At 41.7% G+C, this 15,728-nt stretch overlaps 1 protein-coding gene across 1 annotated transcript in view; it reads right to left on the bottom strand.

Annotated features, from left to right (window-relative positions):
* Positions 1 to 15,728, bottom strand: part of LOC309564013 (neuronal acetylcholine receptor subunit alpha-7-like) — a 324,105-nt gene that overhangs the window by 156,852 nt on the left and 151,525 nt on the right. The window contains exons 5-6 of the mRNA XM_082268638.1: positions 11,301 to 11,380; positions 452 to 619 (exon numbers count right to left, since the gene is read on the bottom strand). Coding sequence (XP_082124764.1) covers positions 452 to 619; positions 11,301 to 11,380 — 248 coding nt within the window. The remainder of the gene's footprint in view (positions 1 to 451; positions 620 to 11,300; positions 11,381 to 15,728) is intronic.

The raw sequence follows: 15,728 nt of genomic DNA on the forward strand, positions 1-15,728 counted from the left end.
CTGTGCAATGTATAGGAGTCCAGCAGTATGGGGGAGCTGTGTAATGTATAGGGGTCCAGCAGTGTGGGGGAGCTGTGCAATGTATAGGGGTCTAGCAGTGTGGGGGAGCTGTGTAATGTATAGAGCTCCAGCAGTGTCGGGAAGCTGTGTAACATATAGGAGTCCAGCAGTGTGGGGGAGATGTGTAATGTAAAGAGGTCAAGCAGTGTGGTTGTAGTCCTATAGATTTCTATTAGGTTGCATGTTTTTTTTTCTGCACTTTCTGAAAGCGCACCAAAAGTCCCACATGCTGCACCTTTGGTGCTTTCAGAAAACAGATTATTTTTTTTTTGGGGGGGGGGGATGTGACACACCAAAAGCAACAAATATTGGAAAGGTATAACATTCTCTTAGCTATTTAAGTGAGTATTTTGTTATCTTAATCAAAAAAGGCTTTGTTCAGCTTTCTTACCTACTAGATCCCATTCTCCATTAGAAATGTAATTTGAAATATCTGCATCCAACATTTGTAAGTCAAGTAGCCATCCATTATGAGTCCAAGATCCAAATTTTAACTTGCACTTTTGCACATCAAAAGGAAACCACCGTACATCAATGTAGCATGTGCTTTTTAAAATTCCTGAAAAAATGTAAGTTAAGATAAGTTAATGTATTGAGTTATTATCATTGTAATCTTTTTGCTATTATCTCTTAAGTATCGTGCTTAAGATTCATAAGTAACACTGTTTGTCAACTCAGCATTTATAATTAAAGAGGAAGAGTATAGCCTTTGAAGCTTTCAAGTTATATCACCTATGAGCAACTCAAAAGAACAGGGATGGCACCCTGTGGTGGGTGGGTGGCTGGCACCCTGTGGTGGGTGGGTGGGTGGCTGGCTGTCTGTCACCCTGTGGTGGCTGGCCGGCTGGCACAGGGGCTGTGGGTGGCTGGCTGGTATGGTGCCTGTGGCTGGCTGGTACAGGGCCTGTGGGTGGCTGGCTGGCTCACTGGTTCAGTGCCTGTGGCTGGCTGGCACAGGGCCTGTGGGTGGCTGGCTGGTACAGGGCCTGTGGATGTGGGTGGGTGTATGGCTGTGATACACTCCCGCGAGAATAGTCCCGATTCCAGACGAGGCTGCCCAAGGTGAGGGAGGTGGCCTAAGAAGGCAGAATGATGTCACAAAAATATCGGCAATATTGGCCAGTTCTGGGGCCGATACCGATATATCGGGGAAAGTGCATATCGACCTGAGATATGTCGGCCTATCTCTAATACTTCACCACCCCCACCCCCCAGCACAGCTATACTGTATATGTGCCCCCTCCACCAGCACAGCCATACTGTACATGTGCCCCCCGCACAGCTATACTGTATATGTGCCCCTCCCCCCAGCACAGCTATACTGTATATGTGCCCCTCCCCCCAGCACAGCTATAATGTATATGTGCCCCTCCCCCAAGAACAGCTTTACTGTACATGTGCATCTCCCCCCTGTGTCCTGTGTGAATTATTTCTTCATTTTCTCATGAATTAGGATGTACAATGCATCCTTACTGATGAGAGAACACTGGACGGAAATCTATGATCAGCTCCTCCCATTCTGTATACGCCCACTGGCTACACAGGAACAGTGCCCCTCCCTGGAAGTGATGTCACTGGCTTTTAGTAACCACACCCACTTGCTGCTCTTGGACTCAGCAGGAAGAGGAATTGAAGTCATGTGACAGCACTGAGTACTGCAAAATAGAGGTAGAAAAACTGTGATTTTTTCATTTTGACACATAAATGATTGCAGGGGAGAATTTGAGGTATTAGGCTGTACATCTGCTTTAAAGCATATTTTCACTCTTGCAGGCAGATTTGAGAAAACCCCACGTTATGCTTGCTATGTGTTCCCATTTACACAGCATAGCAAAAAAAAAAAAAATCTTCTTTCCTTTTTAGATGTTTCTAAAGGAGAAGGTGTCATGGCTGATTGTAAGAATTTATGGAGAGGCTCACAGTGTCTTTGTCCCCACACATAGTTATCTATACCTTATTACCCACTTGCCGACCGCACGCTGCAGATTTACTGTGGCAGGCTGGCTCGGCTGCGCGAAACAACGTAGCCCTACATCAGTCGCGTTCGTGGAGCTGGGGGCAAGCATTCTCCCGCCCCCAATAGGCAGAGGGGATGCCAATCCATGGGACTAGTGGCTGTGATCGCATCACGCTGAGAGAGAAGTACGGTCAACTGTTGTAAACACAGCCAACCGTTCTTCTCTCTAAAATGTTTACAGCATTTGTGATGCTTCTATATAGGATCACAAGTCTATATGGTAATTTCACAAGCCCATCCCCCCATACAGTTAGAAAACACTTCCCTAGGCTCACAATTAACCCTTTGATCACCCCTAGGTTAACCCCTTTCCTGCCAGTCTCATTATTACAGTAACAGTGCCTATTTTTAGCACTGATTACTGTAGTAATGTCAGTGGTCCCCCAAAAGCGTCAAAAATGTCAGTTAGGGGTCCAATCTGTCCACCTCAATGTCGCAGTCCCGCTAAAAATCGCAGATCGCTGCCATTACTAGTAAAAAAATAAATAAAAATGACATAAATCTTTCTGCAAATTTGTAGACACGATAACTTTTGCGCAAACCAATCCAAATATGCTTATTGCGATTTTTTTTCCCCAAGAATATGTAGCAGAATACAAATTGGCCTAAAAGGATGAAAAATTTAGATTTTTACATTTTTTGGGGGGGAATGTTTTACAGCAGAATGTAAAAAATGTTTTTTTTTTTTTTTTTTTCAGAAATGTTGCTGTTTTTTTGTTTATAGCCCAAAAAATAAAAATCGCCCAGGTGATCCAATACCACCAAAAGAAAGCTCTATTTGTGGGAAAAAAAGGACATCAATTTTATTTTGGTACAGCATTGCACGTCTGTGCAATTTTCCGTTAAAATAACACAGAGCCAAATCGCAAAAAAATGGCCTGTCAGGTCCAGAAGTGGTTAAAACCTATACACACCTTTATTAAAATAATAAAGATTTTTTTTTTTTTTTATATTACCCTGCAATCCCACCCACCTTAGCTAACCACATTCATTTCCAGACACATATATCTTTTTCTCTTTTAGGACCGGTTCACACGATGCACACACATGAATCGCACAGAAATCTACTGTGCATTCCTATGCGATTCAGATTGCATGCAAAATGCACTCCATTTGAAATCTGAAGTGGGTGTCAATAGAAAGTTAATCACACCCAAAATGCAGGTTGCAAACGCATTGCATTTTCCCACACCTGCCCGCACTGGACTGCATGGTACAAAAGATCCGGTTACAGTGCGGTTTAAAAAGTAGTGAATGCACTACATTTGGTGCAGCGTGGTGTGATTTTTAGCCCATTCAAAATGAATGAGCTAAAATGGCACTGCACGGAACCACATGTAAATCGCACAGGAATGCACACCTAGTTTCTGTGCAATTCATTTGTAGGCATAGTATGAACCGGCCCTGAATGGGCTAAAATTGCACTATACTGCACCAAAAGTAGTAACTGCACTACTTTTTAAACCGCACTGTAACCAGATCGCATGGTACCATGCGATCTGGTGCAGGCAAACACGCTGCATTTTCAACCTGCATTTGGGGTGTGGTTACCTTTCCATGCCTCCAAACTTTCTTAGATGGGAACGAGGGACACCTATTAGCAGAAGTATGTCAGGATAGGACACACCCCCTGCCATGCCCCCTTAAAGGAGAATTATACAAAAAAAAGAATATTTAAAACCACAATAGCTTTTTATTTATTTTTTTTACTACTACTATTCCTTTATATTAGCTTTTTGAAAGATTTTAAATTGCATTTATATACAACTATATAGATCAGACCAAAGAAAGGGACAAATGAGGAGGAAAGAGGGACAGAGGGACTTTGTTCCCAATCAGAGACCGTCCCTCCAAATCAGGGACAGTTGGGAGCTATGCCTTTCTATTGACACCCACTGCAGATTGCAAATGGAGTTCGTTTTGCATGCGTTCTGATCGCACAGGAACTCACAGTGCATTTCGGTGTGATTCATCTGCTGGCATTGTGTGAACCGGCCCTTAGAAAAAGTACATATCAATCCTACGTGTCAGCTGCCAAGAATCAGGCATGCTGAGGCAAACATTAATTGTTTTTTTTTTTTTTTTTTCAACCAGTGAGTTAAAACGAAATAATGACTTGATTCACCCATTCGCACACTCGATTTATGTGGATCGGGGAATCCTTTTCACTGAGCTATTGTGTTCTGATAGCAGGGATACTTCCTCTCCATCAGAATAATAATCAGAACTGCATGTTATACCTGGCAGCACTAATTGATCAGGGAGAAACCCGGCAGGCTGGTTTTACAGAAGTTGATTTACTACTAAACTTCTGTACAACCAGCCTGGGCACACTGGGCAGTTGCCCTGGGGGCCCCACCTGCCCAGCGACCCAGTCCAGCCAAGCATTAGTCCCGATTCCCATGTGAATCCTGCCGCCGAACTTAGCAGGTGGCCAGCCCCTGTTGGCTCTGTGCTGCTTTCAGGCCACTTGGGCCGTCTAGGGTCCTACAACTGTAGGAATGCCTGTCTGCCTCCACGGGTAACAGGCGCACACAGGACAGTCGAGTCTGACTCCCATCCATGTGTGTGTTTACTGGACCCGGCCGCCCAACTTCGAAGCTGTCATTAGCCTGGCACTGCTGTACCAATAAATGTCACCTTATAGATAATTAGGATTTCTATTCTCGTGGGTGATTGTGTAGGCAGGGCCCCAGGTCATTGCCCGGGGCCCTTTAATGCTCTTAAGATGGGACTGTAGGCAATATGCACCTCTCTGTCATTGAGGTCTACTGCTCTCCTTTCTCAGCATAGATGTTCACTCTGCTTTGTCATTATATATGCATGATATGTGAGTACTGCAGACACAGGGTTTTAGATGAACACATACCCTGCACTCTCTAATATAGTTGTTCTGAAGCACTTATTGACCACAATGAGCAGTGAAAATCCTCTTCTACACTGGAAAAAAGGCTTTAACAACTGGTCTGACTTGGTGTTTAATCCGGGGGATTTAACACCAAGTTCACACTGGTTTTAAGACTCCTCTGAGCTAACATGTGTTACTAAACAGGTACCGTATATATTTGAGTAAAATATAAGCCGAGGCACCTAATTTTACCACAAAAAAGTGGAAAAACTAATTGACTCGAGTATAAGCCTAGGGTGGGAAATGCAGCAGCTACTGGACCCAACCGGACCCCCTCGAGACACAAAACAGGGGCTGCGGGCATGGTACAGGAGATTCAGGGCTGTGGGCATGGTTCAGGCATGGCACAGGAGATGGCACAGGAGATGGCACAGGCATGGCACAGGAGATGGTACAGGCATGGCACAGGTGATGGTACAGGCATGGCACAAGACATGGTACAGGCATGGCACAGGAGATGGTACAAGCATGGCACAGGCATGGAACAGGAGATGCAGTGCTGAGGGCATGGTACAGGAGAATGTCCTGTACCATGCCCGCAGCACTGCATGAGGAAATGCAGGGGCTGCGGAGGAGTCTCACTTACCTGTTGGTGAGGTGCCTTACATTTAAAAATGGCACCGCCTGGCGCCAACACGTCACCGCCTACGCGCCGCGATGCTCAGGAAAGCCCGTACACGTTCGGCTATTCCCGGGCAGATGGCGCATGCACGGTGACGTGTTGGTGCCGGGCTGCGCCATTTTTAAAAGGTAAGTGAGAACGTGACTTGAGTATAAGCCGAGGGGGGCTTTTTCAGTATAAAAAAGTATACACGGTACATTCCTATACTAACACTGTAGTTATCACAGGGACAACACTGTAAAGTAAAGAGAAGTGATATTTGGTTCCTACCTTAGTTAACACGGTTTACTAAACATGTCTTAGGGAATTACCACCCTGATTCACTGTGATAAGGCTTAACACCACTTAACACCTGTTTAACACTGGTTACTAAACGTACACCTAGGTGTGTAAATCAGCTGCTGAAAGTGCTTAACAAATATAGAGTTTTACATTAATTTAAACAAGCCCTTGCGTGCATAATATAAAAACAAAAACTTTTTTAGCACACTCAAAATACGTGTGGCTGTAGAAACGTTAATGAAAGAACTTGTGAAATGTAAATTAAAATCAAGTCTATTGATATTGATAAGGCTGGCCATAGATGGTTCAAATCTCCTGCTCCTTCTGAACCAGCCGAGATTTGAAACGTATGGACAGGCTGAATATACCAAGTTGATCGCTCAACTTGGATACAACCAGCTTGCCGGATTTTACATGCGATTATCACTAGCAGCTGGTATAGCCACTAGTTATAATCACTGTCTTTTCCAAGTGGTGTTGCATACTCATACCGCTCCGCTGCAGCTCTGCAAATATAACTGTGTAGCGGCGAACGGCATCTGTATACAGTGTCTGGCACCTACATTAATCCAGCCCTGAGTGTGGCCTTTTTACCCGTATCAGAGGGGCCCGGGGGGTGATTTCCACCCTGCCCCTCTTCCCAGTCCTCCCCGGCTGTGATGCTGAACTGGGTCAAGGGTTCGATGGCAATATAGCAATGCCATCTGCTGGTGGTTATCGAGGACAGCAACATACTGTCTGAAAGTTTTTACTGCATTTTTGCTCATTAGACAGAGGACTGCATGGGGCGCAGAGGGTGTTTGTGTGGGTTGTGTCTGAGTGTGCTAAACAGGGCTGGCGCTCCCGCTAGGCGAACTAGGCAGCCACCTAGGACGCACTGCCGCCTAGGGTGCAGCCATACCTCCCAAGCCTCCCTGATTCACTAGGATCGTCAGGGCTGAGTCCTGGAATGCTTGCGGCGGTGCGGGCAGCTTGGTTCCCGCGTGCCGCGAGCGACACATGGCAGCCGATCTCTCTCCCTGGCTGCCTGTGTCAGTGCAGAGAGCGAAGAGCACTGAATCCGCCCCTCCCCTTTCCTGTGTTTTGCAGCGAGCAGCTCACCACTCTCTGCAACAGCGCCGCTCTGATCTAAAGTCTGTGATTTTTACAACTAATACTAACTTCCTGGGGGAGTGTATGGAGCTGGGAGGGTGAATGGAGATGGGGGGGGGTGTATGGAGCTGGGGGGGTGCATGGAGATGGGGGTGCAAGTAGCTGGTCTTGCCTAGGATGCAAAATAGTCTAGCACCAGCCCTGGTGCTAAAGGAATTTGAGGGCCTCTTCTCTTTTCTCTCTCTCCTGGAACCTAGTCAATAGGGATGATCCATCGGTTCGACCCGAACATTGACTGTTTGAAATTCGGCCGAATTTCGAACTTTTTGCTGAAAAAGTTTGGAATTCGGCAACCAGAACCGACCAAAATGCAATGGGAGAGGAACTGGCCTTTCAAAGCCTGTGATTGGACCAGAACCATCAGTAAAAGCCAATTGAGGGGGCAGAAGGATGCTAGGAATGTGATTGGAGTAACTAGGGGGTCCAGAGGCCAATCAGTAGTGAATACGCCCCCCAGTATATAAGATAGCCCCGCCAAATCTCTAGCACTTTAATACTGGGGCTGTGGAAGAGAGTGGAAGCAGTTCTGTTACTCCTGCTTCAAAGTGTCATTTAGCAATTATTAGTGTGAGGAAAGGGATATCTAGTGTAGTTAGGGTACTATTTTCCACTATAGTTAGATTTAATAATCTAGTTTCTGTAGGAAAAGTGTTAAGTGTCAGGGGACTGTAGTGTAGTGTAGGGTTAACTGACTCTGACTGCTATGGCATGTCAGGGTGACCGCCATAGAAAAAATATTGTTTCTATTAGAATTGCATTAGAGCAGGATAGTGGCTTCGCTCCTTTCACAACCGGCCGTTTTTGTTGCAGGCGTTTTTTTGGGCATTTTTTGGGCGTCTTTGGAGGCAGGCATAACATCTGAACTTGTGTATAGGGGTATATATACACACACACTTATATGTATGTATACATATACACACATATAGGTGTGATAGGAGCGAAGTCCTATGCCTGTTAATAATTTCATTAGCGCAGCCATAGGGTTCTGCTACTTTCACACCTATATATGTGTATATATACATATAAGTGTGTGTGTATATATACCCCTATACACAAGTTCAGATGTTATGCCTGCCTCCAAAGACGCCCAAAAAATGCCCAAAAAAACGCCTGCTACAAAAACGCCCAGGTGTGTTGTTGCAGGCGTTTTTTGGGCATTTTTTGGGCATCTTTGGAGGCAGGCATAACATCTGAACTTGTGTATAGGGGTATATATATATATACACACACACTTATATGTATTTATACACATACACACATATAGGTGTGATAGGAGCGAAGTCCTATGGCTGTTAATTTCATTAGCGCAGCCATAGGGTTCTGCTACTTTCACACCTATATATGTGTATGTGTATATATACATATAAGTGTGTGTGTGTGTATATATACCCCTATACACAAGTTCAGATGTTATGCCTGCCTCCAAAGAGGCCCCAAAAATGCCCAAAAAAATGCCTGCTACAAAAACACCCAGGTGTGTTGTTGCAGGCTTTTTTTGGGCATTTTTTGGGCGTCTTTGGAGGCAGGCATAACATCTGAACTTGTGTATAGGGGTATATATACACACACACTTATATGTATGTATACATATACACACATATAGGTGTGATAGGAGCGAAGTCCTATGGCTGTTAATAATTTCATTAGCGCAACCATAGGGTTCTGCTACTTTCACACCTATATATGTGTATGTGTATATATACATACATGTGTGTGTGTATATATACACCTACACAGAAGTTCAGATGTCATGCCTGCCTCCAAACACGTCCACAAAAAAAGCCCTATAAATGCCTGCAACAAAAAGCTGGGTGTGAATATAGCGAAGCCACTATCCTGCTCTACTGCAATTCTAATACAAACAAACTTTTTTTTTCTGGTTATGGACATGCTACAGAGCTGAAACTTCACAGGTACACTTTTTAGACCCCCCCAGACACTAAATCCAAAGAAATCTCATTTTTGTTTTCAATAATTTTTTTCAATAATTGGCTCTCTATCAAAAATGACGATTTTTAAGAACTTTTTTTGTGTGATTAATAGTCCCTGGGGCATGACCCAGAACCCTAGGCACTTTTTAGGGGCATTTATTGGGTTTTAGGGCTTCAAAATGGTGTTTTTTGATTACCGAAGTTCGGGTCCCATTGATTTCAATGGGGTTCTGAAATCCGGGCCGAACTTTCGGGAAGTTCGGGTGTTCTGGTCGAACCGAACTTTTCAAAAGTTCGATCATCCCTACCAACACACAGAACACTGAGGAAGGACTTACATACCATATCTCTGCTTTTTTGTTTAATATGTTCTGTATTACTATTCTTAGATTTTATGTTAGTGTTCTATTCTCTATGTACATAAACAAGACATTTGTTTATTTGAGCATTGTGTTTATTTTCATAGCTAATATTGTTAATATATATTTTTAAATTATTATTTATTCCAAGGTTTCATGAGCTGTTTTGGATGCAACGTTTCTATTATCATTTGTTTATCACCAGATTATTTTTACGAAATTAATTTTGTAATCATTATCTATTCCATGGTTTTATGTTGCTGCTAGACTAGGGAGACACTTAGGTCATCATTGATATTAGTATGTGCAATCATGGTATGTTTTGAAACAATATGTGGACATTTATGTATTAATTATGTTATCTACCAGCAATAATTTGTTAATATTGTTATTACTATATTATGATGTTACGTGTATATTGATGAATTAAATATGACGCTATATATTTTTATCATGTTATGATCTTACATGTACATATATTAATCATATTATGAGTTTATCAATTTATCTAATTACCTTGGATTGCACCTGCGGTTTCATTTATAGTTCCAATCTCCACTTGTTTTTATTTAAATTGTTAATATATCATTACCATTAATATTATCAGAGCTTTGATAGGCTAGCTAACTATACTGTATAGTGAACTTGGTGTTGAGTTATTCACTTTAAGGTCATCACAGAGGACAAGGGGGCACTCTTTACGTCTAGGGGAAAAAATTTAGTCTCCAAATACACAAAGGTTTTTTTCACTGTGAGAGCTGTGAAAATGTGGGATAGACTCCCTCCAGAGGTGTTTCTGGCCAGCTCCGTAGATTGCTTTAAAAAAGGCCTGGATTCTTTCCTAGGTGTACATAATATAACTGGATACTAACATTTATAGGTAAAGTTGATCCATGGAATATCCGATTAACTCTCTGGCGATCAGGAAGGAATCTTTTCCCCTGCTGTAGAAAATCGGATCATGCTTTGCTGGGGTTTTTCCCCTTCCTCTGGATCAACCGTGGGTATAGGATTGTGCATATGGGATTGTATGGTTGTGTTTTATTTTTTGTGTTTTATTGGTTGAGAGCAATTAACGATGGCGAACCTTGGCACCTCAGATGTTTTGGAACTACATTTCCCATGATGCTCATGCATTCTGCAGTGTAGTCGAGGATCATGGGAAATGTAGTTCCAAAACATCTGGGGTGCCAAGGTTCACATCACTGAGCTAGATGGACTTGTGTCTTTTTTCAACCTGGCTGACTATGTACAGTAACTATAGGAGTAAAAAAGATAATACATATTCTTAATTTAGGTAGGGGGAATCCAAAACCCACAACCCTATTTATTTCACCCTGTCAACACTGCAATCCGTGGTTGCAGGAAAGAAATTTGCTTTGTGTATGCCCTACATTCCAAAAAACTGTTTATGTACATAAGTTGATTAACTACAAATCCTTAGTCCAGGCATTGGAATTATCAAGAGTAATAAAACGCCTCTTATTGCCTTTGGTGCTGGTTCTCACAAGATTAGGGAAATATACAACTGACATACAAACAGACAAGAAGAGCGCATGCTAGATGCAGTAGAGTTAAAGGCTTTAACGGTAAAAACAAATGCAAATTGGTCACATTCCCTAAAAAACAATCCTATTGCATAGAATAAATTGCATTTGTTTTATTACCATACCCTGGGGACAAATCAGTCATTCACAGTATAGTCTATTAGCGTATGGTTTATAACTCCTCTCTTATTATGTTGATTTTAAAAAGTGAACCTTTCAGGAAGAGTGGTAAATAATAGCAGCATTCATGCTTCCCCGATGACAGGTTTGCTTTAAGGTACCCTTGCTAAAAATTTTACATTATTAAATGAAACAAAAAACCTCAGATTTGAAAATTCCAGTCACATGTCCAACAAAATAAATATTAACTTCCACTGAAGTTAAAGATTAGTTTTTTTTTGTGGCTAAAGAATAATACTAACCTGGTGGAATATATTGACAGGCGCCAGTAGAGTTGACCAAGACATTAGTATGAAAAGTTGCATCAAATCTTTCATCTGCACTGAAACACAAACAGAGAAATGGAGTTAAAGGTCAGTGGTAACCAGTGGTAACGATTAGGTGCAAAATGCCTGTGCTGAGTGAGACAGACTAATACACAGCTAATTACTTGTCCGGTACCATCTACGTACATGAGATATAGGAACACTGGTACACAATTTATATTACATAGCTTTTAATTACATAGTTATATAGTTACATAGTAGGTAAGGTTGGATATAGACAATAGTCCATCCAGTTCGACCTGTGTTGGTGTGTGTTCATGTAGATCATTATTTCCCATATCCCTGTATACCATGTTCGCTAAGATGCACGTCCAAGAGTTTTTAAAACTATCAATTCTTCCTGCTGACACCACTGATTGTGGAATAGAGTTCCACATCCTTACTGCCTTGACAGTGAAAAGCCCCCTACAGCTTAAGGCATAACCGCTTCTCCTCCAATCTCATTGTGTGGCTTTGTGTCTTCTTAAACTCCCTGAGACTGAAAAGTTTCCCACCTACACTGGGATCACCATTGAGATATTGGTACATCGCTATCATATCTCCTCTGCAGAGTCTCTTCTCCGGGGGGATAAATTAAGTGCTCGCAGTCGTTCCTCATAAATTAGTTCCTCCAGTCCCCTTATTAATTTTGTTGCCCTTCTCTGAACTCTCTCCAGTTCCAGCACATCTCTTCTGAGGACTGGTGACCAGAACTGGATGGAATACTCTAGATGTGGCCGAACCAGAGCTTTATAAAGTGGTAGAATTATTGTTTTATCGTTGGAGTAAATTCCTTTTTATAATGCATGCTAATATTCTGCTGGTTTTGCTTGCCGCAGCTTCTCCCCCTAGTGCAGGGATCTCCAAACTACAGCCCTCCCGCTGTTGCGGAACTACAGCTCATGTCCCATGAGGCATTGTAAAACTCTGACATTCACAGACATGACTAGGCATGATGGGAATTGTAGTTCCTGAACAACTGGAGGACCATAGTTGGGAGACCCTGCCCTAGTGAGTAACTTACGTTTATATGTTTAACACCCAAGTGCAATACTTTACATTTTTTAATGTTAAAACTCATTTGCAATCTAGTTGCTCACTTTATAATTGTATTTAAACCCTCATGGAAGGTTTCTATATCCTGCTGTGATGTTATTGCCCTACTCATTTTTCTGTCATCAGAAAACACTGAGATTGAGCTATTTATCCCATCCTCTATATAATTTATAAATAAATTAAACAGAATTGGTCCTAGGACAGAGCCTTGGGGTACCCCACTTACCACTCCAGATCATTCTGAGTACACTTTATTTACCACAACCCTTTAGACACGCCCCTGTAGCCAATTTTCTATCCAAGAACAAAGCCTGTGGTCCATGCCTACAGACCTCAGTTTGTAGATAAGGCATTTGTGGGGCACTGTATCAAATGCTTTTGCAAAATCCTGATACATCACATCCACAGGCCTACCTTTGTCCAGATGGCAGCTCACTTCCTCGTAGAAGGTTAAAAGGTTGGTTTGGCAAGAACGGCCTGTTGTAAACCCATGCTGATTACTACTAATGATACTGTTTTCATCAGAAAGTTCTTGGATATAGTACCTTATCATCCCCTCAAAAAGATTACATACTATTGATGTTAGGCTGACAGGTCTGTAGTTTCCAGGAATATATCCCTGCCCTTTTATGAATATTGGTAACATGTGGGCTTTTCGCCAATAAGCTGGTACCATTCCTGTCAGTATACTGTCCATAAAGATTAGGAATAGCAGTCTGGCTATAACCTGACTGAGTTCCTTGAGGACTCTCGGGTGCAAGTCGTCAAGTCCTGGTGATTTTTTTGCGTTACGTTTTTCTAGTCTTTTCTTGACACCGGCTTCTGTAAGCCACAAGGTTACAGCCTGTGACGTGTCACAAACAGTACAGTCATGGTTGTTATACCCCTCCTTTACCTGTGTAAAAAGTGAGGAGAAGAAAGCATTTAGTACAGTTGCCTTCTCTTTGTCATATGTAACCAAGCTCCCCACATCATTCTTTATGGGGCCTATGTGCTCTGACCTTGCTTTTTTTTTTTACTCTTTATATATTTAAAGAATTTCTTGGATTTTTTTTTTACTCTCCTCTGCTATGTGTCTCTTGTGCTCTATCTTAGCCATCCTGATTGTGTTCTTACACTTCTTGTTGCATTCCTTGTAGTGTTAGAATGCTGATAATGACCCATCTGCTTTATATATTTTTAAAGGACATTTTTTTTCTTAAATATTATAATATATTTTATGCTATGGTTCAGCCACCCAGGTTTAACCTTTGTAATATGTGTAAAATAAATTTGCATAATGATAAAACCACACACATAGAATTTTCTTGGGCCCGTACAAACATTTTAAGAAATTAATAAATAGCAGGTCTCATATTACATTACTTTTAGGCATTAAATCCTAAATATGAGAAAAGGTCTGCCATGATATAGATAATAAGGGCTTATTATACAGAAGTAGTCCATACATCAGAGCCACACTCTTTTCTGGAGTAAATTAAATGTAGATTCCCCACCACAACAACAAAAATAAATTACAAAGTTGACAAATAAGTTCCAGGTGTAGTCTTATGATATAGCTGGGAAATATCCATGTATTCATGAAGCCTATTTAAAACTGATTGACTTTAAAGTCTCCTATGCTTCATACGCATCTCGTAAATAAATGAATCACAGGTTGCAAAAATCACAGTACATATGCAATGGTTATATTACTGTATGCATAGCCCAGAGAGTTGGATATTATTTATGGTAGGTCAGCCAACCTACCAAACCTAATGCACATACATCTGTGACCTTTCTAAAGTTTCTGCAGCGGAATGCAACAGTTTATAAGGTGGCGATACAGCAGGATGGCATCACCTAATTTTATGGTTAAAGCTTATAGTGAAGCCAATTGAAATGATAGTAGATATAAAGCAGTTCCAGACATAATAAAGTAATCCAGCGGGTGACCTAAATTGTACTGCATATCAGTAATCCCACCAGAACATATACACATGAATCAAGATGCCTGTTAGCGGTTCTTGCAGAAATAATAAACAGTTCATGGAACAATAAATAGATCAATCTCAGGGAACAGACAATTTTCAGGAAGATACAGAATTGGTGGACTTTTGGCTACTGCTGTGAATTGTGCTTGTTTGCTATCAATGAAGCTTTCCTGCCACCAGCAGAGCTCTGCCAGAGGAGATTGCATCACCTTTCTCTTGTTTTAGGATTACAGATACCCTTGTTTTGAGGGTGATCTCTTGTTTTATTGTTACACTGGCCAGTAGTTGCAAAGGGCCTGTACACAGTAGATAGGCTTTACTGTTATTTGTACTGTTGTTGTTGTTGTTGTTGTTGTTGTGTCATGTCTTTTTTTGCTCACTTGTGTGTTCTAGCAAGTCTGTTACACAGGCAGCTGGGGGAAAAGAACATTTACCTTGTTACCCTTATAATTATTTCAGTTTTTGAAATTGAGTAAGTCATAACATTATTACATCAGTTTAAACTGAACTTCTCTTAGGGGGCTTAGTCCGGCTTAAATATAGTCTATTTTATTACTACTGGTATGTCGGTGAGTTCTCAGATCCAGTTACAGGCAGGTCATCACTGAGCAGGATGGAAAAAAAACAACATTTCAGCAGCTCCCTAGGGAGTCATAGCTACACACAGATGAAATGATACTCATAATCCGCACAACTGCCAGACACGTGACACCTGTCACTCACCTAGCTCCCCAGACAGGAGATGAAACTGCATCCCACAGGGCAAATGACAACGGCAATCTGCAGACATCCCTGATAGGTGACAACGTGACAACCAGGACAGTGCAACATCCTTTCAACACAAGCGACACACAAACCCTTCCAGATCTGAGACATCTGTGAAATCCCTAGACATAAAATTCTATAATTTATCTCACAACTGTCACTCTAAACAGGTGTGACCTGCTTCAAAACACCCAGCCCCGCAGTACTGAAAAGCAGATGCATTTTTAGAGAAAGTCCTCCAAAATCAGCAATAATTGGAAACTGACAATCTGACACTAACATACCATGCCATACCATTGACAATACAATTTGAAACCATTGGGTTTGGTGGAGTTTGTTTTAGAAGATAAATTGATTGAAAGTCAAAGCAAATTCTCTTAGTGGCCAATACTGTATGGAGGATTGAATGTTGTGCAGATCTTGTGTAGAATTTGTGTAGAAAATAAAAAGTATGCAGAACAGTAAAAACTATGTAAAATGTATACAGCAGACTAGCAAATGTGTGCCTGTTTTTTTTTTAAACAGGTATTTTAGAATGGTGCACAAAGATATAATCCTCCCCAGACTTTTG

This window comes from Pelophylax lessonae (genome assembly GCF_965119305.1).
Source record: "Pelophylax lessonae genome assembly, chromosome: 1".
NCBI lineage: Eukaryota > Metazoa > Chordata > Amphibia > Anura > Ranidae > Pelophylax > Pelophylax lessonae.